Source organism: Erithacus rubecula, assembly GCF_903797595.1.
Source record: "Erithacus rubecula genome assembly, chromosome: 6".
NCBI classification, from domain to species: Eukaryota; Metazoa; Chordata; class Aves; order Passeriformes; family Muscicapidae; genus Erithacus; species Erithacus rubecula.
In genome coordinates, this window is record NC_136688.1 from 29255619 (window position 1) to 29283215 (window position 27597).

Sequence of the window (27597 nt, forward strand, 5' to 3'; positions counted from 1 at the left end):
TAAAATTTATTCTTTCAACTTACCACAGATTCTTTTAGAACTAATTTGAATATTTGTACCATAATTTTACCACTTCAGGCAGAAAACTAATTTAACTTGATATATTACAGTGAAGCTGCCTAAGACAGCACTGCATCAGTTCTGTTGTAGGTATAATTTTCATCCAAAAAATTTCATACATTCCAGAAAAAGCTTAGTGTTTATTTTCCTCCAGCTTCTGCTGCTTTTTTTGCATTTAAAATTTATGTAACATGAATATTATTTGAAAAAATCTCCACATATTTGAGGCGATAATAATTTTAAAAACCCTATATTAAAAATAACTAAAATGATACATGAACAAATTACTTATGTTTGTTGGGATAAGAAGTGAGTTCCAGCAGTATCCTGATGCCCCACAGTGCTAGAGTGAATATTCCTCCTCCCTTGCAGCCCTGCTTCTCAAACAACAGCCTAGGGAAGCATCAAGGTAACACTGGGAGTTCAAGTTTGGAGGAAGGGATTTACCACTGAGACCTGTTCTTGTCACCACACCCTTCAACAACTCGAAGCTGGTGGGAAGTGAGAGACTGACAGCCTACCATCTTTAAGAGTTCATGAAGTTGTGAAAAAATTATGCTTGGAAAAGCAAGGGAGGGTTGGAAATGCTGAGAAGAGACAGGACAGGAGAGACTAGGAGACAGTAAAGGACCAAAATACAGGTGGACATTCACATCCTTCAGTTCCTTGGAGCAAAATCCAAGTTAACTGTTTCTAGGCATTAACATGAAAACTGGGGGAAGGATCCTACTAGCTCTTCCCTGAACATTGTCAGATGCCCTGGGAGCCATCCTCCACACAGCAAGCTGTTCTTGGGGCTCCTGGAGCAAGGTGCTCTCTCACAAGGTCTTTCTCTGATTCCACAGCTGGTCCCACACTGGCGAAAGCTGCTACTGACTCAAGGGATGCTGCCCTGCCTCTATGCTTAGACATAATTTCACATAGTTAAGTTACTTTTGAAGATAGCAACAGCAGTAATTAATATATTTGAAGAGATTAAGAGCTAAGGTTAAAAGATCATTACATACAATTTATTTAAATATAGTAAGACTTTACTATGAAATGATGACAGGATTCATTACGACAATATTTTCTTCAGCTCCTAGTTGCTACTGGATTTAAAAACACAAATAAACCCAACAACACTCATAATAAGTTAAAAACTGTGGCAGAGCCAGGAAAAGATGTCAAATGAGTTGAATTAAAAGAAGAGCAGGACATCCTGCTTCTTATTCTAAGGTGTGACAATGATTTATTCCCTTACTATGGACCTTACAGTCAAATCCTTGCTCTTAATCTGTGAGAGAGCAACAAAAGGTTTCTGTAAATTGGCAATTGACCATTCTCACAGTACAGAAAGAGTAAGAAGCAGCAATTAGGACACATTTCAGTTTGGTAATACTGTACTGATCCAATAGTTTATTTGGATTAGCTGCAACCCTCTGCTTTAAATAAAAAGACCTGTAATATTTCTTATTTAGCTTCTTTAATACACTGTGTTTAATGAAACAGCTCTACTTTCAAACCCTAATCTGAGACTGAGCAACAGATTGTTTTTCCATCCTGTTATTACCTACCTTCAATGGATTCTGAGATACCTTAGGTAATATTAGGGCTATAGTACTTAATTACTATCAAATTTAATACTTAATACAGCACAACTTATTAATACAACTATTGAATAAAGTGATGGAAGCAAAGATACAGTTCAGTTTGGTTTGGGTTTGGTTTATTTTTTTCATAAGTTGGAAAAGGGTTTTGAGTAGTTCTATGAAAAAGCTGAATGCTGGCACTGAGATCAGTTTCTGGCTGGTATGTTAAACTGAATCAGACCAAGAAGGAGCCAGACAATAGTTTTTCCCCTTTCCTTATAATTCTTCTTAATCTTTTCAGACTGGTGCATATTTAGAAATAAAATCTAGGCAGATGGGTAGGACAATATGATAGAAATGCCAGGCATAAAAGCAAGTGGACAGGATGGCAAAAGAGCAAGTATCAGTGAGTAAGCAGACTCGAAGAGCAGCAAGGGGACACTATATTCAAGGATCAGGTGAAAAGGCATGAGGAAAATGCCAAACATTCAGCAAGTTGCTAAAGCAGTACCAAACATTCAGCAGGTGTGCCAAGCAGCAGAAGAGCAATCCCACAAAGTCAGCAGATGCAGTCAGCAGGAAGACAATGCCAGGCACTTGGAGCAGGAGACAGGGCAGCAGGAGGCCAATGCCCACGTACAATCAGATTGAAAGGACAGTAAGGAGGCGACACATGCCAGCCAGCAGATGGACAGGGCAGTGGGTAGTCACTGTCAGGCAATTAGCTGGTCAAGAGGCAATGCCAGACAGTCAGGCAAAGGGCCAAGATGTCAGCAGGACAACAGCCAGCAGGTAGAGAGAATACAAGACAGTAGTGAATGCCAGGCAGTCCCCAGACAAGGCAGAAAAAGACCAAAGCCCACCAACAATCAGATGGAACTGTTGGCAAGAGCAAAACATAAGCCTGCCAAATGACTGACAGGATAGCAGGGTGGCAGTGCTTTTTCAACAACTCAGGATTCCACGAGTGAAACAGTCCCAAGAGTCTAGATGCTCACCCTTTGGTAATATCATGTGATCAGAGTGAACCATGAAAATCCACAGGAGAATAGCACACAAATGGAAACAGCAAATGAGTCTGACCCTAGCACTTGGGGAGGCCATGGGACCTTCCTATAAAACAAAAATATGAGAATCCACAAGAAAATCAAACAAATGGGAAAAATGTGTCTAAAAACCGTTTCTGATGATGATTTTAAAAGCAAAAAAATACTAGCAAAGAATTAGTTTGGAAATGATTGGGTGGGATTGAAGATGTTGCTTACCCCTCTCTGGAGCCCACATAATGGGAATGTTGGGAATTTCTGCAGCAGAAAAACAGAAGAGAAAAGGGATTTCTGACTCCCAGTTCAAGGAAAGCATGTCAATTTAGGACTGGGTAATCATTTTGGGCAAAAAAATAAGAATTCAACTGAATCTTTGCCCATCCCCAGATACATGCCTTTATGGAGGTTTGTGAAAAATTTAAGAAGCCCACATCACTTTCATCTCATGACCTCCCACCCTTGTTCCCCAAAATCACACTTACCTCTAGCACCTCTAGTATAAGAGGGGAAAGGGGTTGGTCTTGTGAGCTCATTCCCATATCCACTGCAAAATGCCTTGTGAAGTTGAACAGGAGTACCCATTAGCCACTGCTGGCCATTTGTGAGATAAATGGAAATCATCATTAACTGTTACTCATTATCAGTGTAGGCTGGTGTTAAAATTTGGCTTAGACACACCCACACTCTAATGAAAAGAATTAATACTGTGAATCTTGTGTGGTGACCCTCTTCTAAGTATCAAACTGATCAGCACCTATTTGTTACCTGGAATATCCTCTTCTCTTTAACTTAAGCATTTTGCTATTTAACATGCTTGGGTTTTTAAACAAACTCTTTTGGAAACCTTAGCTGCTGCTTTACTTCAGAAACATGCAATGAAATCTGAAATGTAAGAACTGAGAAAATTCCAACACTAATGAAGTTCAGTAATTTAACTCATCTGTCATTTAAATAATGAGACTTTTTATACAGTATCCACCTAGAAACTAAAAGGATCAACCAAGAAGCAAACTTCACTATTTCTGTCTATACTGAAGTCCACACTGCGTGTGCATTTATCTACCTGCACGTTAATTTTTCATTGTCAACACTGAAAACCTACACTCCACTTTGACAGGGCAGTAATATGAAAGAAGAAGCCAACTCCTCCCTCTTCAAACTGTAGAGAACCTTAGATAATATAAAGGAATCATTAGCTTTGCTGTGCCCTTGCTGAATTAGGATTTGGAAAGGTTGCAGGGGGAATCTGCATGAACTTGCCATGCAGTCATATGCAACAAAGTTTTTAAATAATACAGTAGTGATAGGCTAAGCTGATGGAACTTTATACTGATCTCTGGGTATCAGCCACTCATTCTCTTTCTAGCACAGCAAGGCACAAGAATAACAGAGGTTAAGAGAACTTTAAATTTAGAAATTTGGGTCATAGAATAGGAATTTCTTCCATATCCAAACTTTCCCATATTGAACACTACCATTTGGACTTAGAACAAATTAGCAAATAATTTAGGCAGAGAAGACTGAGAGACTTCCATCATATGATGAGTAATGGCATAAACCAGGCAGGAACTGCAGATACTGGCTGAACCAGAGATATCAGAGTTCAAGATACTAAGGGCACACATTGGCAGTTTGATAAAATCCTGTGATTTTGTGGCCAGCAGATATTACAATTAGCTGCACCACATCAAGAACAAAATTGCTATCACCTTCTCTTTGAAGGGAGATCTTTCAGGCTTAATGAGAATGAACTATGACAAACTGATCTCAGGATACCAAAAGAAAATGCTTATTTGTGGAGGAAAACAGGGACTTTCAAAATCCACTGACACTTTAAATGTCAACAATAAATAACAGTAGGTTATGCACCTCTCTATTAATTTAGGTATTCTGATGGCAGAGTTACTGGGAAAATAATATATGCATGCAGGGACAAGAAATGAAAATATAGACTAAATAAAAGTTAAAAAGTAATTATTTTTTAGCCCATAACTGGTAAGACTTTCATGCCTAAGCGTGACAATTGTCATTTTGGTTTTCTATTTTGGTACTCATACTGAGTCAACATTTTGCTAAAGCTTCACTGCTCCATGTGGTAGCAATTAGCAAAAGCAGGAGAAGGACTAGTTACAATCCTAAGAATAACTCATGAAGCCAGCTGCTTTCCAAGATTCTTCTAGTTTCTTTCCACTTAGTGGCTGGAAAAGCTCCTACACAGCAGGGAAGAAGTAAATGAGAAATTTTCTATTCTTTAATTAGTATTAGTTTTAATGATCAACTATTTTAATAATGAGTCATTTTGCTATTCTGGTGTGCTAATGTCAAACTCAATTTTTCATACATCTTAAATCCAAACTAGTATTTGCCTTCTTGTTATCATGTCTTCAAGCTGCCTTCACAAAGAAGCCTTCCGAACATGTCTATATTATTTTTTTTTTCGTTAATTTTCCCTGTATTTAGCTTTTACTAAACTCTTTATAATAGACCATGACCATAAAAAAATGACACATTAAGGGCAAAAATTGCAGGCTTGACAATGTTTTCAAGATTATATTGCTTTAACTTGATGTTTAATTTTGTTCAGTTTCCTATTATCTTCTCCAAAGTGATGCTTTAATAGAAACTATTTTTAGAAATGCCTAAGAGAAAAAAAAAATTCCCAAAGTTCCAAATTGAAAATTTCATTATGCAGAAGTCCCATGGCAGGCCTGTTTTCCCTCCCTAGTTATAGAAAGGACCACAGAAAAATATATTCACTGTTGTGGCTACACTGCTAATATGAGACAATCCAGTTTATTTAAGCAAATACAGAAATGTCTACATGAGCTGGGGGCTCTATAGTGAAACACAGCTAAAAGACCAAGAGGAGGAAGACCCTTCTCTTTACCCCATTAAAAAAGCACACCATAATCTTATTGTTCATGGGTGTACTTTTGGAAGTACTGGGTGCACTCACACAGGAACTACTTATCCACTCTCAGGACATGCCAGCCTTCTTCCAACTACCATTCCTAAATTACCTGGGAAAAAAGACCCCTTTAATTTCAAAGTTTAAGAACAAAAAGGTAATATTTCCCGGCTCAATATTGTGGCTTTGTTTCTCATTTTATGAAACATTCAAATTCCTTACTGCTGTTTTACTGTTCTTTTCAGCAGAGCTTTCAAATATTTCCTACACATTTGAAAGTCAAAAAACACAGTCTCTATTTGCTTTTCAAGAGTACTAAGGACACCTAAAAAAAAAAGGCAAATAAAAGCTGATCCTCAAATGAGCAAAAATAACCAAAGGCTTAATAGGAATTCTATTAGCATTACCTTTATGATATGACAGTCAGACAACTTTACACAGAAGGTTAATACATTAGTTAAGTAATTAAAAAGATATTTGCCCCAGCATTCTCAGCCAATATTATCAGGGTTTTACATTTTCAAAAAAGAGACAAAAGCAATTAATGTAGTCCTTTTGAATTCAGGAAATAAAATCACTTAATTATTATTTTCAAGATCCATTTGATTCAAACTACCTTCTAATCTAACACATACAGAACATAAGGCTACAAGTGCAGGATGATTAATATAATGTCATCTGTGACTTCTGCAAAAAGTACAAGCTAACTTGAGTTTTAGAAGATGTTTCTCCCACCAGCCAACATTTTTGATTTGACAGAATTAAAACGCAGAATACAGCTCTTTAGGGAATTTACTTGTGTGATTAATCTCTTAAACAAACAAATCCCAATACATAAAGCCTTTCATAATGATGATTTTACTCGATTTTGCTGGCTCAAGCTTTCTACTACCAGCTATTTTTACAATTTGCTTTAGTAGATTAAGAAAGCCTTTGGTACCATAAAAAGCCTTTAGTATTGTACATTATTTCCCAATGACAGTACAGGCAAAACCAAAGTTATTTCTTAGTGTTCTTTATGATAAACGAAACAGATTGAGTTGTGTAACTCTCACAGAAAGCATCTCTCCTTGCCTTTGTATTTTTTTTTCCTTTTTCTATATCCACTGTGACAGCTGAAACTTTTAAAAAGGAATGTCAATAAAAATACACAGCTTTGCATTTTAGACACATCAGTCCCATACACAGACAAGTATTGTCTGCATTTGTTTGATGGTCTTATTTTTGTGAGTAACCTCTGATAGGTGAGAAAATGGAGCTGAAATGGGATCTGCCTTTCCTGCCCCTCACATTTCTCACTGCAGGTGTCTGAGCAGCTTGCAGGTGTTCCCATGCAGTGACTGCAAGTGATGATAGCAAAACCAAGTCCTTCAGTGATGATGGCGTGCTACCAAGTTTCCCTGAGAAACTCAAACAAGAGAAGAGAAAGGCACTCTTTAGCCCTTTGTAAGTCAGCTAAATCAGAGTGGAATTTATCAAAACACAGGTACTTCTGTAAACTGACAGTGTGTTGAGTGGTGCAAATAATTTGTATAATGCTGCTTCTCAAAAAGCTGGTAATAGATGTTCAGTGAAAAGTGTTCTGCAATTAAACATATCAATTCTGCTGTAATAACATACCTTCCCAAGACAGATTAAAAACCTAAATATATCATTTTAAACTGAAGTATTATGGCACATAAATGCATCTGAATTTTTAATACCAAATACAGCATATCAAATAATAAATTTTATTGAAAAACTAAAGCAGATGAGATAAAGACCTAATGATATAAGCTAGGACCTGCCTGGAGGACTAAGAAAAAGGGAATGGTACAGAGTTGCTGAGAAACTTCTAAAAGAGTAGCACAGAGTTTGGAAGGAGTCTGTCACAGAGCAATTTGCTTCATTTAAGCACCTTTGTTGATTAGATGCACACAGCAAGGTTTTGTAATGCCAACTCTCTAGGAGCAAGCTGGGTTGGAAACAATTTTCTAAGAACTATGAAGGCCTCAAAAGATGATGGCAAGTTACAGGGTCAGATGTCATCCATACACAGCACATACATACAGCAGCTCACCACAGAAATCAAACTTAACTCAGAGCAAAACCTCTATTAAGAGGTATGAAAAGCTACAGTTTTAAAAGAGACTACAAAATATTTTCTTAAAATAGCTACTAAATTGGAGGGTATCTGGAATACTGAAGGGTGAAAAGCTGGAGCATTAGCCTGGGTTATTAGAGGATGAACAATTTCATATTATTCCTACCACAAAATTACTTATGTCCCTTGTGAGATGAAGGCTTCATTCCTCCACACAATGGAGCCATCCTGAAGTGACAGTCTGTAAAATGGAAATTATTTTCTTTTGGTTCAGTGCCAATAATAAAATATTGCTGAGGAAGAACAGAAGTAGTCCACATCCACAACAAACAATACTAGAAATCCTGCTGCTCTGGAAAGGCTGTATTTGAACCAGGGAGGACAAAAATCTCCTACATATAATTTCTAGCTTAAGTTTCTGCCTATTAAATGGAAATAGTTGAAAAGTTTAAGTCTCAGTGGATTTAGATTACTTTGACAAAATGTGTTGCTGTGAGTATGGCTATAACATGACTGTTCTGTTGTGTCATAAGCATCTTATTTCATTAACAAAGTTTAAGTGGAAGCAAACATACAAAACACATGAAAACTGAAAACAATAGAGATCAACACTACTTGAGACAGATAAATGGAAGGATACAGATACTAAAATAGTCTATGGAAGCAAAATGGAGTGTGAAGAAAAACCCATGAGAGATACCTTAGACAATGGGGAAGAACCAAATTATAGAAAATTTGCATTTGGCCATAATTATAAAAATGCTAGTGTAATTTTAAACTGAATATAAAAAGACATATTACAGAAGAATTGAGACTTTCTTCTATCCAAACATGGCTTCTGTGTAGTATATTTGGAGTATTTTGTTCATTCTGAGCATGATTTTTCAGAAACATTGACGAATAGAATGGAGTTTCAGAGAACAATGATTTCTTTTCATAGGTCAGAGAATTCTGATGAAAGAATAAATAAGCATGCATTTATTTTCAGACAAAATTTTTAAAAGTATGTGCCTAAACAATTTTAAACCAATCCTTAAGTATTGAAGTATATAAACAGCAAGAACTGAAAGAAGCATTCATAAATTTTCCAGAACACTTGAAAAGTAGGAAGACTCTAAGGAAATAACTGTCTGGTGTCTGCTCTTCTAGGATTTTTATAAAGTATTTCTTAAAATCTTAGGGCTCAAAGTTACCTGCACTGTGGATGAGCTACTTGTGAATACACATTGTGACACAGTTCAAGAATGCCTATCACCAGCTGAGGACAATATGCTGATTTCTACTGCGATTATCTAAGTAGATAAAATTGGTCTCATAGATGGGCAAACAAGACTCACATAGAAGCATACTAGCCACAAAGGATAAGAAAGCAGCTACAAGACTATTAGGAGACAAACAAGTGAATTTTTTGAATGTATAATATTGCAAAAGAATAAATGTAAAAATACAGAAGACAGAAAAGAGTAGAGAATACAGGTTTTCTTTCCCTTTATACTGAGCAACAGAGAAAATGCATTAATATCTCAGAAGGATTCCTAGTAATTTATAAAAATGCTACAATATATTGTTATCAACATTCTGTAAGAACTACCACGTAAGTATTGTAGCTCCAAGAAAGAAATGTTTGCATCTGGAAATAAAGAACAGAAGTTCCCTAAATAAACTTGGGCCATACTTGGATCTCTGTCTTGCAACAAACATTTTTAAATCAACAAGCAGACTGTATGAGCAAACTCCAGCAGAGATTTAAAGACTATTTCCATACATTATATGTGAAATTTCATTGTAAATATAAAGCAGTTGTATCTAAAAAATTAGGCTTACACTTCAGTTTGTCGTTCAGTTTCATTTAGTACAAATTCAAACTACCAACAACAGTCATAAAAATTAAGAATTCAAGCATTCACTAGTAACACATATAACACACTTTCAAATTCAGCCACTCATTGAGTGGATTTGTTTTTTTAAATATCCACATGCATTTCATCACTTCTAGTTGTTTCTAGTCAAGAAAGTGAGGGATATTCACAGTGCTTAGGTAAACTGACCTTCACCCCTCAAAAGGTGCATTGTAGGAACTAATTCAGAAGCTCCTCTCCATGCACTGACTAGACCAAGGTTATAAATTTAGGGGTCAGAGACAGGCAAGGAAAATCAGATATTGGAAATATTTCTATAATCTTCTATTCCCTTACAAGAAAAAATGTTATTGCACATCACCAAAACAATTGCAATTACCTGGAATGGTTCTGATATAATGTTCAAAAGGCAAAGTGAGTGGGGAAACTACTAATTTTTTGGGATGCTTAATTACATATTTCTGAGGTATCAAGAAGCCATTTTTAGCTACATTATGCTAGGCCTTAGTCACAATTTTTTCAATAATTACAAAATTTAATTAACATTAAGTCTTTGGGTTGCAATTATTCTTGTGAACTATCTTTATTGTGTATGTACAATAGCAATTATATATCTATACTAGAAAAGAAACAGAGAAACCTCCTTTCTAATCCAAAGTACACGGGAATTAAAGAGAAGCAGGCCTGAAATATACCAGCAGAAGCATGACTCAACAGACTACTGATTCTGTTCTACAGAAAAACAGTAAAACATATTCCATTATCAAATTCAATTCTTAAAAGTTTTAAATTAACACCTGAAAGATGACATCTCAATAGCATAATTCCATGATCACATCCTTTCATGATCAGTTCAGTGATGAGAGGTGCTGAACCAACACGTACACACAAGGGAGGAAAACCATTTCCTACATCAATGCAAGTTTTCCTAAAGGCTTGTTACTGCACATTTCATGTTGACATAATGAATTTTCCATTCTGGGTTTTCTCACTGACCCAAAAGACATAAAATATGGGAACAAAACTTAGGCTTCTTAGTATATTTTTGGAAAGACACATACTGGCAAACTGATTTTCTTCCCTTCAAAACATTTGTTTGAATGAATGACGTAATAAATTCTATCATAGGAACAACGCTTGTCATCACCACTCTGTAATAAACCTGAGATTCTCTATCTCCACTGTGATTTAAGTTAATCCAATTTAATTTAGTGAAAAGTGAGTAAAAACTTTCCTATATAAGTTCTTTTTAAATATAAGAAGTTACATAATTTAACAGTCAGAACACTTATTTCTCTTATGATCAGTCCGAGTCTTGCACATCTGTTATGTTTCAACACAATGCAGTTTTTCTTCAGTACAAGTTATTAATGATTTTTATATCAACATGTTTTTTATCATACAGAGACACCGTAACAACTCAGATAACTTTCAGAATGGCTTACTCAACAAAATTGATGAAAAAAATCATCACTGCCTGTGTTAATTAGTTTGAGTAACAGCAATGCAGTGTAAAGAAAATACTCAGTGTTTATGTGCAGAGTTCTCATTTGTTTATTTTTTGTCCCAAATGCTGAGAATCTGCAGCTAATTTTTGCACTGGCTACAGTGCTTCATCTGGCACTGCTGCCTAGGCTTGACCCTACACAAAGCAAAACTGAAGCAGAAATTAATCCCTCCTTCTACACAGTCCTGGTAACACAACCTTCAAAAGCATTATGCTAGTTTGCAAGCAAGAGACAAACTTAACCAACTCATTTTTCCCTTGTGGTGGCTTTAGCAAAGTGAATAATGTGAAAAATCAATTTTGCTAGGTACCATACTGTGTTCATCTTAACACTGTTCCCATGTCCTGATGCACAGACTGTCCCCCCCAGGTTTTAGTTACTCAAGGTTTCCAGTACATAAGTTAAAACCATCAGAAGTAATGAACAGGAGCATTTAGTTACACAAATGTTGTACAATAAATTAAAAAATGTTTTTAGATTCCTAATGGAAAAAAAATTTGCACTTCAGGCATCGACTAAACATTTTTAAATAAAAAGCTGCAGATATGCTATAAAGAACTCAAATCAACTTGAGAGCCTAAGAAATTGAAAACATACATGAGTACGTAAGAAAAAATCTAGGCATGTTTAATTATGCAAATCAACACAACTCACTCAATCTCAATTCTGCTCTTTAGCAAACATGATCACACCAAAAAAAATATGTGATTTTAAAAGCTCATGTTAATCTAATTTGGAACCATAAACACCAAAATACTTTAAGAACAATCACAGTCATTTCACATGACAACTCATGGCCATGAGTTCATTAGGTTAAGCTTCTCATTCTTCCCCCCTTCCTTTAGCTCCATATTAAGTGTACTGTAATTTCCTCAGCAACATTTGCTGGTGCAGATTACCTCCACCTCTGCAGCAGTTTAGATTTTTTTGACAGGCAGATCATAGTAGCTTTGCATAGAATTATTTTCCCCTTCTGTCTGCCTCACACTCTTACCTATAATGCAGTAGCAGTCAATGCACTATTCTGCAAGGGAGAATTACAGGATCTCTCTTATCCCACTCTTCCTTGCATAAGACAGAACAAAAGCCATGCAAGATTTTGCTTAGCTGTGCTGTACTGCAGTGCTAAGGAAACTGCACCACAAAGCCATTAGAATTTTGTTTTGTAAGGGGACTGGAAAACCATTATACTATACCAAATTTTAGTCTGAAAATCATTTAGGGTCAGAACCCAAGGTCAGTAATTCTTTTGTGCTATATTTTCTACTCCTTTTTTTGTGATTGCAAGTTGTGTAGCACTTGACCTGTCCACAGATAACTGCAAAGTGAAGTTACAGAAGAAAACAAAACAAAACAAAACAAACAAACAAACAAAAAAAAAATCACCCCCCTCCTCCAGACTCATGCATTCCTACACCAAAGGGCAGATTTTTCTATTCCAGGACTATCTCACCTCTGGAGTGACATCTCGCGGTGCAAACCCTGTTCCTCCAGTTGTTAAAATCAAATTAAGTTCCTTTTCATCACACCAATCTATCAGCGTCTCCTGAAAGAGAACATGAATCCTGTCAGATCTAGCAAGAAATCGTTACTCAGAAAATACCTGAAGACTTGAAATGTCTTAAAAACAGAGACACACAATACAGGGAATTATAAACCACTCGTGGTTTTTTATACAAACATTAAAAACCACTATTTATAACCAAGATAAGACAGAATAATGCCTGTATCCACATAATATTATTTTACATATGGAAACTGAAATTCAGTTCTCTATCTCTTGACCTGAAATGGAAAACAAGAATTGACAGTTAATAATTTCTAACACTGTTTATTTTGATATATAAATAAAATACTCTTTGATACGCATTTCATTTGGATTACTTCACTGATTCTTATTACAGTAACTTTGGTTTCCACACTGCAGATTTTAATAGCCTGAAAAAAAGCAAGAACCATGTATCTGTAAGCTTTACTACCAAAAGATGCAATAATGTACTTGATGCAGCAGGTGATGATCTATAATCACCTTTCCTACATTCCCCCAATATCTCAATAGGAGTGTCTTTACCCATTCCAAAGCTGGACAAAGAAATCTGTCATATAAATTCAATGACTTATAATACTGGGTAACTCATGATTCTAGAAAAGGATTTGATTTGCATTAATTAAAAAAATTATTTTTTAAACTACTTTTCAAACTATGATAAAATTTGTCATAAGCAGAAAATGCATTAAATCTCAATATGATTAAATCACTTATCCTTTGTACTCGACTGTGGGCCAGCACAGCAGGAGGATGTTTGCTTGGAGGGTAAAATTAGCTGTGTTACCTTAAGAACACTCATTATATACTAAAGTATCCATCTGCACAGATCATATCAATTATTGAGACAGTTATCCATATTCTAGCAAAGAAACATTTGAAAATGTTTAGGGAAAATTTAAGTTTTGGGAGTATTATATAGGAAGGAAGAAAGTTGGAAGTTTTATATTGGAATTTTGGAGATTGTTGGCTTAAAGCTTATTATTTATCATGAAATTAGCTCTGCAAAATATACTGATTTAAAAAGCTCAAAATAAAACTGTCTGGAACATTTTAAAAAGTACAACCAATTTAATCCTCAGCTGTATTTCTGTAGGCTTAATACTGCTATGCAACTTCCATTCAACAGAAGTATCATATACAAACACTTAAAAATTGCAACTAGAATAAACCTGTGTCTGACTGAAGCCCCACCATACCAATACATCCAAGGATTACTTGAAGTGGCAAAACCAAAGGTTCTCTTTATTTCTCCTTTCTTTACTCATTACTTCCACTTTCTCTTTTATATTCTGTCTTGTCTTAATTAAAATAAATTTCATCTTTTTACTCTACCCCTTTGGAGAATAACTCACTAATTAACTGGGCTGTAAGTGAACATACCAGAAGTTTGTTACATGAACATTTCAAAGAAGCTCAAGAAAGGAACAAAGATAATACCTCAAACCCATAGATAAATAAATGAACTAGTAAGCATGGCTCTTGTCTTACATTTTGGAAAAAAAAAGTGAATTACGGTATCAAAAAGAATATTAGGTCTTAAAATTCTTTGCTTCAATAACATAGTGATGCATTAGGAAAATTATTTCCTAATAGAGTGGTATCTCTATCATCTAGAAACATATTTGATTTGACTTAAATAGGTAAAAATTTCAGAGAACACTTGAGAGAAGTTCAGTGTTTGGCAAAGTCAGACTTAATAACACATTTATTTAAAAAAATAATACCGTCAGGGTTGATTTTTTAAAGCAGAATTTATCTTTAGAAAAAAATAAAATTAAAAAAAAATTAAAAATAAAATTTATCTTTAGAAAAAATAAAAAAAAATAAAGTAGAATTTATCTTTAGAAAAAATGTTTCCCTTTAACAGGAAAATAGATCCTCTATTCTCATTTTGTTGCAGTTCAGTAACAGTCAGGTTAATGGGCTGGAGGGGAGGGATTCATGTGAAAGAAAACTACAAAGAAACAAAAGAAATTAATATCCTAACTCTTCAATTAAACCAAGCAATAATTTAATGCCAATTCCTGCTACTCCATCAGTGCACCTAGGCAGACTCCTAGATAGAATTCTCAATTATGTTCTAGCTATAGTAAAGAAACTTTCAGGCTTTCAAGTAGAAGACCTTTAACTAGGAAGCAGCAAGTTTGGGTTTCATTTTTTGGGTTGTATTTTAGAAGTGCAAATTTATCACTTAGATATTTTAAAACCATGGAAAAATACCTGAGGCTTATATTCAGCTTATTTATTTCTATTCTAACCCAAAAAACTGTGTCCCACAAAATATTCTCATTGCTGTAAAAGAAGTAGCTAAAAAAGGAAGCCCCACACTGATCAATTATGAACAAATGGTGGACTCGGGCCAGGTAGATTCTGTACTGGCTTGCAGGGAAATGAATTTTCTGTGCCTTCAAATGAAGATTTCTCTAGGCAAGTGACCTGATATTTGGCTTTCCTGATGCTATACAAGCAAAATTATTATATAACATTTCAAGCAAAGAAAATTTCATTTAATATTTTTATGCATATTTCTCTTCTTCTATTGTTTCAGTGATGATAAGCTTTCAAGAGAAAATGGCTGGGTCAACAGATTATGTAAAGCACTATTATTTAGTTCAAGCCAATGGAATGATGCTGATGGATACAAAATACAGTATCTGGCTCTGAAAACAGTCCAGTAAAATTACCACCAAGTTTTAAAAAGCCAGAACAAAGCTACAGAACTCTATGGGAATAAAAAACCCCAACCAATAAATAGCTCAATACTCAAAACAATTAGTATCCTAAATTAGGCTTCATTCTCCAGGATCAATGTATATTATACCAGACAAGAAGTCATTACAGACAGCTCCTCCACAAATAATTTTACTTGAAAATGACACAACATTTTCAGATTTCATTGAAATCCTGGAATAATTATATTGTGTCTTTCTGATGCACAGAACTAAAATGTCAGGCCAATTGTCTCCTTAAGCTTTAGATTACGTCTAGTTCCCTGCCCTCTTTTCCTAATTCCTTGTATTTTCTCTTTTAAATATATTTAAATTTCTCTCATTCACATGAGTACGAAATCCTTAGGTATAACAACCGACCTGTTTCTGCCTCTTGCTCCAAACAGCACTTGCTTCAGTCAGTTCCCTTTCTCCTACAACCTGGAACTGCTCATAGGACTTCCCATGTATTCCCAGTATTGAAATTCCTTCAATTACAACACTACTCAAAACTTTGTTTATGATCCATTGGAATCTTCTCATGACCAGTGTTAACTTCCACACTGCAGAAAAATCTTGCCTCATTTTTTCTCTGAGTTCTTAGTCTTTCACATGTAAATTTACTGATAAAGACCAATAAAGATAAATACCTCATGGAAAAAATGCCTGCAGTGTGTAGGAAAGTGCAGAAAGCCTATGTCTACAGCAAGCACATGCTTGCAAATTCATGAACGTACCACCACATCAGGATACACTCAGTCCAAAAGCTGTACAGAAACATTTTTTTGTGGCACCACACCTAAGCTACTACCTGACATTCCAGTCAGTGAACAGCTCTAACACTTGCAGACACATCTCCTGCTGTGCAGGTAAGCATCTCCGTGTCCAAGATGCAACACTGCCATTGTTGCAATGAGTGCAACAAGCAAGCTACAAAATTTTGGTAATTTCCTTTTGTATTTAAAACTATTTCTAGGTTTCAGGTTTTTCCCTACACCATTCTGCCTTGATCTACAGGGTTCAAGAGAGAGAAAATACTTCATGCTTGAATTTGGTAGGGTTTTCCAGCAACTCTTCATGATTATCATTAAGTATTGTTGCATTTCTAGTAACTCTCCCTTACTAATCATTTCTGCAGGACAATGCCCCACCATGACACATAAGAGACTGATCACAGAATACACAATTACAATGGATAGGAAAATGGGCTATTCTGTACTCCATTAACATACCATCCCTTAATCTCTGTGTAAGTGAACTGGAAAAGCAAATAGGGATTCCTTTCTGGAACAACAGGAACAATGCCCTGATCTTTGGAGATAACTAAAGTTTGTGGATTACTTATCTTAGCCAGAAATTTAAACTTGAGACTGGTTGCAAGTCTCCTCCAGTTCTCTTAGCACTACTGTATGGTGATTTTCCACATAGACATTGAGACTGTGACCACACAAAAAAGGTCACTGTGGATCAGATTAAATGCCTACACAGAAGAGCTGAAGTCCTGATGACTTTTCTTTTTCTATGATGGTATGTCTTGCCTTTTTTTCATTGTCCTATTTTTACCATCACTGCTATGAGAGTGTGATAACACTCCCACGTGTTTCTGTTTCCAAAATTACTAGAATATCTTCCTTCAAGTCAATATTCTGGTACTTAAACTTAGATAAACATGTATACATTTTTCTGACCAATACATAATTTACAATACAATACAAGGATTATAAAAATAATTCTCAATACACATACATATTTTCATATACTATGCCCACTAGAATATGATGTACATTGTTACAACTTAAAGCACCCAGAAAGAACAAGGAAATGCTAAAAATATAAACAGGGCAGGTTTTCATAATGAATCCACAGAGAATTCCTTCATTCAGTACTGAAACTAGTTAAACAATTCTTAATTCTATAGTTAACAGAGATGTTTGGAATTTTGGCACATGCTAGATTTTTCCAGCACGGTGCAATCGTGAAGTTATTTCACCTTATATGCATCACCAATCACATAATAAGTAAAATACATAAAATTTAATTTAAACTGCTGAACAATTATGGGTGTTAAATATTAAATTTAATGATGAAACAACATACATTTGTTTACATTGGACTTTGGAATGTAGTTTCAGTATAAGGTGGTTTGCAGACATGCACATATCCAGAAGTATTCTCAAAGCAACTTCATGTGACTTAAAAGATCACTGTGGCTTCCAGGGCAAACTACTGAGTGTTCAGAGATGCAGAAGTCTGTGTTTTCCAGAACAGATCTCCAAACTACAAGCTTTGCAAAATTATGTAAATTCTGTATTTGAAAGCAAATCCTGTTTACTCTAGGAAAGTGTTAGGAGAAACATAGAACAGTATGTTTTAAAATGTATAATGTATAATTTCCTTAGCAATCCAAGTTAAATAAAAAAATAATAATATATAAAAAGTCATAATAAATATCAACCTACTTTTTTTTAACACTTTTTGGGCTCAAGCTTAAAGAGTGTACAAGATAAATTTAATGTATGATGATTTACCATCATCACAATGAAGAAGCTATAATGAATGACAACATGGCAAAGCATATCAAAAAAGAGAAAGTCTGCATAGTCACAGATTTGCTAAGAAAACTGGATGTCATTTTAACCACTGAGTTTCAGGAATATAGCAATTAGCACATTAAAATCTCATAACAACCTTTACCTAGTCATGTAGCTTGGACAGCTCCAGACCCCAGCTGGATTAAGCCTGATTCTATGACAGCAGAGGGCATACACAACTGAATTAATCAGAAATTCATGTCACAGCAGGAGAAAAGAAGAAGAAAAGGTAAAAGTAACCCATTTGTTTCTCATTATATTATTCAGGAGTTTGAATCTTCTCTATACCATGGCTTGTCTATAAGTTTAAAAAGGAAAATAATTTACTGGGGACCATGCAAGAGCACAAATACCCATAATGAAAGCCAATAAAGCAGCACGCAGAATTCAATATTAAGTTAGAAAAAGAGGGAAGATCTTCAAAATGTTAGTGTATTCTTGGAATCAATTTAATATCTTTTTTTCCCTACTTCTTGTGAAGGTTTTATTTCTTATGCTCACAATCCATTTACTTATTGTTCAAAAGCTTCCACGAAATGTGGAGGCCTGAAGATACTCATGTGTCGAGCAATAACTTTCCAGGAAATCAATCTCAAAATTATTTAAGAATTTCAGAAAATTAAACATTAAAACACTATGAAAACATGCTTGATGTTTTCTAATACCTCCATTCCTTTTATCCTTTCCTCACCAGCAGAAGGCAGAAAGTAAGAGAAATGTTAGGAATATGTTCAGTCTAATCACTGTATTCAAGAGACTTGGATGAAATGCAAGTATGTATCTCACTGTGTGTAAATAGAGCTTTTCAAATTTTGAGATTTTACAGAACATAGTAGGTTGTCTTTCAAAGATTCTACAGGCAAATTTGCAGTTTCAGCATCACAGTCATGCTGCAGTTTTTTTGTTAATAATAAGCTAATGTATTAGAAGACGTCATAAAAATGTAACTATTTTATTGAAATGCAAAACTAAAGGAGAAATGCAAGAAAAATGTACTTCATAAATGGCTTACTTTAAATGGAAATTTAATTACAGGCATTTTCCATTTCAAGTATATTGTTCCTATCAAGTACTTCAAGGCTCAACATACCTATGCAGCTGGTAACAACCTTCTTCTAAAATGTCATATAAAATCTACTAGTTATGGTAATTAGCCCCTCCAAAAAAGGAGAAAAAAAAGGTAGGCACTGAAGTGCAGTCATCAACAGAGTTCATCTACACAAACAAGTAAGGGAAGTCTAGCAGAGAGATGTGCAAACATGAAGTGTTTGGTCAAATCATCATGACTGGAAGTGCCAACACTTTTAAGAGTTGAGACTGGCAAAAGAATTTCTAATTAGAAATTTTGACAGTAGAGACCATGAATAATATTGATTTCCTCTCAGAAAAACAAAGGAAAGACTCCTATTTCAAGCTACCTACCTTGACGCACTAGTCTTAGTATAAGCAAGAAAAATAGTGAATTTATTGTATGATTTAATAAATTGCATTAAAAACTACAAGTAGATCTAGAACAAACCATGCACCTATGTGCACACAAAGGCACAAGACCCTTTTCCTTCTGCACAAAAACCTGTTCCCATCTAATGTTGGTGCACTGGTATCCTCCCAGAGTCATGCTAAGGTTACCCACAGCTACTCACAGGAAAGGATTGGGCACTTAGCAAAACAGTTTTCTTCAGATGCTTGGGGCAAGAGATGGAACTTAGAGTCAGATACTTTCCAAACGTGTCTGTACAAAGAACTTTACTGCTGACTCTGTACTTGGCAGATATATACATAAGTGTGTGCATGTGCTCATCTTTATCTTTAATAAAAATGTATTAGCAAAAGCACCAAAGTTCAATGTGTCTCATTTCTGCCATGCATAAAAGGTGTCTCCCTAAAATATATTTACCCACTAAAATAAATATTACATATTTATAAAACCTCTAGTTTTCTTAAGAATTAAAAACAATTAAAAATTTTAGAAAGACATAATGCCTCCTTGCCAGGATCACTTTTCCTAGTGAGAACCTAGAGATCAAATATACATTTTTTATTATTCCTACAGCAATACAAGCTAAATAGCAACTGGAATGAAAACAAAAAAGAAAGCATAAAACCAAGAAAATTAATCCAATGCTGATTTACTAACAACAGATAAACAGAAACTTTCTCTCTTTGTTTTTTAAATTTTTAAATTTTTCTTAAATTAAAAGAGCACTTACTTCAAAGGCCTGTTATCACAAGAATAAATGCTTGGTTTGGGAGTTACAAACTTCAGATTACTGGGCAGAACAAGATGGCTTTTTCCACACTTTCTTCCCCCTTTCACACATATAGTGTTCATCTAAGATTATTTGAAAACTATTTACTTTGGGTTTTCTTAGAATGTGAAAAGGCAGCTTGATATTACACACAAGTCAGTAATTTTCTAAAACTAGAGGTCTTCATAATACTTTATGCATGTGTACACCAATATCTACAGCCCATGTATCTCAGGTACCACAGATCAGAAGCTTCAGCAAAGTTTGCAGGCTGCAACTAAGACCAGATAAACTACACCTTAATCTTACAGAAATGGCAAAGGGACAGAAAACCAACTGTAAATTTCTTTGAGCTGCCAAGGCAACATGAACTGCTACAGCCCTAAGGAACTGGTAAAAGCACATCCACCATATTTGCAAAGGTGACAGTATCAGAGCACTCCCAGCACAAACATCTCAGAATCATATTTCTGTAATAGCCCTCAACTCATATAACCTGCTCTTCTTAGAAACTGCACTTGAAAATAACCATTTGCAGAATTTGCATACAGGGACAAGTACATCTCCAGTTTAAGCTAGGTCATACCCCACGTCTACATGTTTAATTGGCAGGAAGTGTAGGGAATTAGAAAATTACTACAAGGCTTATATGATTAAAAAGAAAGAAAACCACATGAGATCAGCTGTGGAAAAAAATGTTTAAACTCAAATGTTTGCTTTCCTGCAGCTAAGAAGTTTTAAAGATCAATATACTAGTATAAATATAACTGATTCTTACAGAATCCATTTCTAGCCTCATTTTCTAATAGCAAATACATTCTTACATGTTAGATCACACTTAGCTACAATTGTGAAAGACATGATTTAGTTTTATTTTTTAAATTATATTACAACTTACATGATCCCAAGTTTTCATGTAGCTCTCAATGGAAATGACAAATTGAATACAATGAAGATATTTAAATATCTAAATAAGGTTAGGATGGGGAGAAAGACAAGAGATGAAACCATTAGAGAGATAGGGAGCTACTCAGTGTAATGCAGTTTGTGGTGTAAATTTCCCCCCCGTGTATTGTTCATGCATATTATCCATAGAGTCAATGAATGAAATTGGTTTGAAAAAGAAAATCTACTGCTTTACCTGTGAGAATACAGTAAAGAAAATTTACCTACCAATGAACAGCTGCAGTACTTTGAGACACTTAGTCCATACATAAACTCTAAGAGTGGGTGGGCTCGTGGCCTGCCCTGCAGGGGCACTCCCACTGCTCCCCTCGTCCTGCTCGAGGCATTGACACACAGGGCAGAGTGCATCCGCCACCACTGCAGTTCCTCTTAAATGCACAATCAAACCTGAAAGAGATTCAGAAAGAGGGGAAAAGCAGGTAGGAGACTAATGTACATGCAGACTGTACCTCTCAAAGAACACCAGTTACTGATGAGTAACCTTTCTTCTTTGAGTCTGCATGTACATTCCCACAACGACTCTGATCAGTTACCTTTGCCTTTTCCCATCCAGGAGAAGGCCTGAGGACTCCCATAAACAACTGCAGCATCACTCCACTAAAGGCTGAAACAGCCCTGGATCCTATCAGACTAAGACAATGCTGGGGGAAAGCAAAGAGAGAACTCCAGGTGACCTTACAGCACATCTAAATACCATACAATACAGATACTAACTTTGTCCAGAGATCTAACAAAATTTGGTTTGGCCATACGAAGCTCCTTGAGTCCACTCAGAGACAGAAAGCCAACTGAACAATCACTATGTGAATCATCTAAACTTTTCAATATTCCACTGTGCAACAAGGAAAGAAACAAACTAGAAAACTTGGACCTTTGAAGAAAAATTATAAAGGCCTTATGAAATCAAAAATATATCCAATCAAAGAAGCCTAAGATCTGGAAATGAGTACTGAAGGACTAATTTTCTTGTCCCTCTGGATCTTCAGCACCACTTCAAAGAAGGACCCCAGGATGACTGAAGAACAAATACTCTGCCTATATACAGGTAGTACGGAAAACAGCAGCTATAAAGACCCATGTATTTCACTAGCTGGCTGAGAAAACTGTCTCCAAACGTACCACTTTCATAAACACAAGCAGAAGGAGTGAGCAGAATAAGAATTTAAGAGCTCAAAAGGGGAGAAGCAACTACTGTGATACAGTGGTTTTCCACTGCATGAACAGTGGGAAACTGCCATCAATCATGAACAATTCAACATATCCTGATCAGCTGTTAGGAAGATGGGAGTTCTGAAATGTGTGAACATCAGTGTACTCAATCAGAGAGAGCAACCTGGTAGCCTCACCAAAATACAGAAAGAAAGCAAAGGAACTACACATAACAAATATTCAGAGAGCTGAGATCAAAGCAGCAACAAACATGTCATACAGACAATATCATTTTCTCATAAAGTATGCATGCCTAGACTATACTTTTATGCTAGTAGCTATCATTACTCTGGAGAGAAGCAAAACTGACTGCCCTAGAGACTGATTAATGTTTTGGCTTGGGAGTCCCAAGATTGCCACAGACTGAAGAACGAGGGAAGAGCTAAAATACATCTATAAAGACTACAAAAGAAGCTTATTACATAGCTGCTTACGACTACAACTACTGTCAGAACATGGTGAAATCACAAAATAAAAACTCCACAGTTTTGTCTTTACTGAGTACTCCTCTTTATGTTTGCCAATTGGGGTAACTTACAACCAATACACCATAAAAAGAGAACCATTTTACAAGCTTAATCCAAATAAAATTGCTGTATGGCTCTATCAAACCAGGCTTCTGTATGACATGCCAAAACAATGAGTATATTTTAGCACAACCACAGGCAGCAGTGCAAAAAAACTGTAGCTTTCTAAATTACTGAGAAACAATGCTCTAACAGATAATGGACTCTTCCTGAGGTGAAACCATTGCCCTTTTGTAGCACATGTAAATGCTATGATCTCCTTCTTATCCAAAATGTTCTGTATGTTTAAATTGTCAAATATGGTATTACACTTCACTGCATGAAAAATGAGGAGTCAATTATGTCTGAGTCTGTCAGTCCAAATGATCAGTGTGGAGAAACAAAGGCAGCAAGACTATAATAGATGCTCACAAACTCCTGAATTCCAAGTACTGATACTGTTCAAGCCAGAATGGAATGACTGTGATGACACAGACACTGCTTTTTTCCAACAACAGAATTAAGGGCATTGGTACATAAGCACCGATCTCAAATGCATGGAAATTTAAAGATATCCTCTACCAACTCAGATGCTCTTGTCCTCTAGAGAAGACATTTTAATTTATGGATGTTATGATAGATTACTAGTCTTTGACAAATAATATTGTCAATACAACTGCCTATTCAAATGTGCAGAGAAATTGCTGTTGAGAAGATGTGCCAGCATATTTTGAAGATCCTGAAAATCTGTAACAATTATGTCAAGCACAACAGTTCCATGGATGAAGTAATTATTTAATAGATATAATGAGCTCCTCCTTGCTTGCTCCTACAGTGCACTATGATGGTACCACTTACTGAAAATCTCATTGTTCTGAACATCAGTGTACAGATCCAGAACAGCACTCTCATATTGTCTGGTAACTCTTATTAGAATCACAGAATATCTTAAAGATGCTCCTCTGGTGCAATAAAGAAGCCAGCCTAGCTGACATCTCTACATATTTGTAGTGGATCTTCCTACTAGCTGAGAGATTTTAAGACTATTATCTATCACCTATATTAATTCTCTAACATCTGATTAACATGCATAAGATGTTTGCAGTCAACCAGTGCATGTACAGGTCAAGTGGCCTAACAATTAAAGCTAGGATCTTACTGTGACCTATGATAGTGTCAATTTAAGATGGTGAATGACTTTCTACATCAAATAATCAGTGTTAAATTTAGCTTCCAGAAAATAATGAAGCATCAGTAATAAGCCCCCTCATCCAAAACAAAGAAATATCCTTTAGTTCTCTAAATATAAGGAAGATGTGGACATCCTGCTTGGATATATTCTTGTGATAGGGATAAACAACAGAGAAAGGTATATGCAACAAAACAAAGATGACTGGATTATTCTGGATCTGACTAGGTTGTCTGCATTTCTCTATTATCTGTCAAGTAGGAGTAATCTAAGATGATTTTCAAAAGTGATAAGGAAAGTATAAAAATAACTTAAAATTCTTTGATGGTTATTAATGCAAAAAACATGTTAACAGCTGTTGAAGGCAATGAAAAATGAGTAACTATGATCACAGTTACAACAGAAAAAAAGATTTTTCCCTCTGTGCTCCGGTTGCCTTTTTATTTTTTTTTTATTTTTTTTTTTTAAGATAGGCCACAATAAAAGAATAGAATGAACTAGTAATAGGGTGCCTTGCTGATTAGGTTATTGCTTATTCCTAAGTAAGTGTAAGCATCCAAAGAGTAAAACACAAAGAAAGAACCTTTTTGCACTTTCAGTCTTTTTGCAAGACTGAACCAAACTTACAAGAGTGACTGAACTACTGAACTGGAAAGGCCATTCTCTTGAAAGGGAAAACATTTTCAGAATTCATTCCATGCAGACTCTCTCTTATAGGCCCAAAGGATTACAGCTATTACATAAAACTGGGTGAAAGCTGTTACCATAGAATTTGATGAGCCATCATCTGCTTCCATTGCAGCTTGCAGAGGTGTCTTAGCATTAGCCAATCCCACTGCAATCAAGGATTTCAACTTTCATACTCAGGAGAAAACGAATGCAGAACAATTCACATCAGAAAGATTTCTTGCCCTAAGAGCTGAATCTTTCAGGCCATTTCTCTTTCGGAACATTTTTTAAAAATGATCATTTTTTCTTGATAAATCCTAACAACAAAATTGCTTGGAATCAGATGGCAATAAAAGCATTCAGAATAATAAAGAAATTTCAAAATCACCTTCCAACTGTTTCTGCAGCTGGTATAAATGAAACTAAGATCTGCCAGGGTACTAAGGTTGTTCAAACATGACTTTATGGTGTTGGAAATCTCTCAGGCAAAATAATACACAGAATTTCAAACAACCTACAGCATTTTGAAAAAAAAATCTTTATATTCTAATCCTCATTGTTTCTAAGTCTTAAATTCTTGGAAAACATTTTGTGCTATAAAGAAAGATATGTTATCACTTTGTTATATGATAAAGACTACATGTATATAAAAATAAAATGTATATTTTTTCTGAGCCAACTAAGCAGGAGACAACTTTGTAGGAAGACTTGGTAATTTGATAAAGTTGCTGCATGTGGAGCAAACAGAAGCTTAATAAAGCAAATGCTTCACCAAACAGATCTAGCTCAACCTGGTCTCATAATGTTAACAAAGCCACAAAGGTTGACTAAGACACGAAGAAAGTTCAAAGAAATACATGAAAATAGTTGGAAAGGACAATTCTAAGCAGAATCACTTGCCAAACTTTACTGATTAAACCATAAAAGAAATACTAATCATTAGTATCAGAATAAGAGAAGCACAGAATACTTTCTCCTTATAAACGCTTGAAGCGATCATATCAAATCTCTTGACTGCTGCAGAGACATTCAAGAATCACCTGGACACAATCTTGTGCAAAGAAGGGGGTCCCCAGCACCCCTTTGGGCAATCCATTCCAGTGCTTGACCACCTGCACAGTAAAGAAGTTTTTCCTCATGCTCAGGTAGAACTGCCTGTGCATCAGTTTCTACACATTGACTCCTATTACATGGCACCACCAAGAAGACCCTGGCTGTTGATGATGGGATCCAAAGCAAAGAAAAATCTAAATGTAAGAAATAATCCAAATATAAAACATCTAAATACAAAATATCAGAATGCTGGTATCAAGATGTCAGCAAAGAAAAAACACGTTTTCAGTTCCACAGGTGTTGTTTTTCTCTTCCTACTCTCTCTCCCATATGAGCTCCTTTTTATTTAATTTCTTAACAGATAAACCACTGCTTTCTAATTGATCCTTAAAGCCTCTTGGTAATTTTGTAACACACAAAACATGTCTCAAGCATTCCATGCATGTGATTGTTTTCAATCACAATAAGCAACATACTCATACAGTGGTTTTCCAGCCAGATTCACTGCGTCCTCAGCAAACACACAAATTAGCTGGGCCTTCAGGATTAACAAACACTTGTTCTAATCTTGATAAGGCTGCCAGATATTTGGCACCACACAAGGTTCCATCCTCTGACACCCTCCCTTCAGATACTGACATTGATGACCTCCCCTTTCAGTTGGCCCAGCTCCCTCAGCCTTTCCTCATAAGAGATGTTCCAGTTCCCTCATCATCTGGACCTATTCCAGGAGCTCCCTGTCTCTCTTGTCCTGAGGAGCCCAAAACTGGACACAGCACTCCAGGTGGGATTCACCAGGGCTCAGTAGAGGGGCAGGATCACCTTCCTCAACCTGCTGGCCATGCTCTTCCTAATGCACCCCAGGATCCCATTGTCCTTCTTGCCCACAAGGACACACTGCTGGCTCAGGGACAGTTTTTTGTCCATCAGCACCCCCAGGTCCTTCTCCACAGAGCTGCTTCCCAGCAGCTCAGCCCAGGCTGTGCTAGTCCATGGGGTTATTCCTGCCCACTGCAGGACCCTGCACTTGCATTTGTTGTATCTCAGACAGTTCTCTGCCCATCTCTCCAGCCTGTCGAGGTCCTCCTGAGGGGCTGCACAGCCCTCTGGGGTATCAGCCATCCTCCCAGCTTTGTGCCATCAGGGAACTTGCTGAGGAGGCATCTGCTCTTCATCCAAGTCATTGATGAGTAAGTTAATGAATACTGAGCCCAATACTGAACCTCAGAAGACTCCACTAGTGACAGGCTTCCAACCAGATCTTGTGCCACTGAGAACCCTCCTTGCTAAAGTATGAGCAATTTCTAGAGGTAATTTCCAGAATTCGTGGAAAACCCTCCGGACTAGGAGTACTTGTTTGTTATTTTAAAGATTTAAGAAGACACATATGGTTAACCTTTACCAGAATCCAGAGTTATTTATATAGTTCAAAGAAGACTTGCATAAGAAATAATGAGTCTCTTCAACTGTGTATCACCTGCTTTATATACCATTATTCTAACATATGGTCTGTTACATGAAAATACTTATATAAGTGATTTTCAGTTAATTAATTGCAAAACTTACCTTTCTGGACAAGGTCAAATCACATTACAGTTAACTGCTCAATGCAACTTAGAAGAAAGGCTTCATTGCAAGAACTCAAAATAGCATACTGCCCCTTTCAAAGAGTTGTATCATCTCCCACACATCCCACTCTGGGGATTATGATGCATGCAGTATATGTTATCTCTGGACTGCTGCTTACCCTTGTAGAGACAATTGCCACTTTAGTGCTGGAGAGTGATGAAGAGCCTACACAGACAGCACAGTCATACAGACAGTATTTTCAGTAAGAGAGAGTAGGTGGCATTAGTGGATGAGGGAGATAGCC

General features: G+C 36.0%; 1 protein-coding gene across 21 annotated transcripts in view; it reads right to left on the bottom strand.

The window, feature by feature from the left end:
• The window catches only part of GPHN (gephyrin), a 272258-nt gene that overhangs the window by 116742 nt on the left and 127919 nt on the right, over positions 1-27597 (bottom strand). For 10 of the 21 annotated variants that reach the window (XM_079309649.1, XM_079309645.1, XM_079309647.1 and 7 more), the window contains one exon: positions 12489-12581. In XM_079309649.1, coding sequence (XP_079165775.1) covers positions 12489-12581 — 93 coding nt within the window. Of the gene's footprint in view, positions 1-2896; positions 2936-12488; positions 12582-21305; positions 21468-27597 lie in introns of those variants that run through there. The other 11 variants (XM_079309648.1, XM_079309641.1, XM_079309644.1 and 8 more) reach the window with 3 other exon arrangements.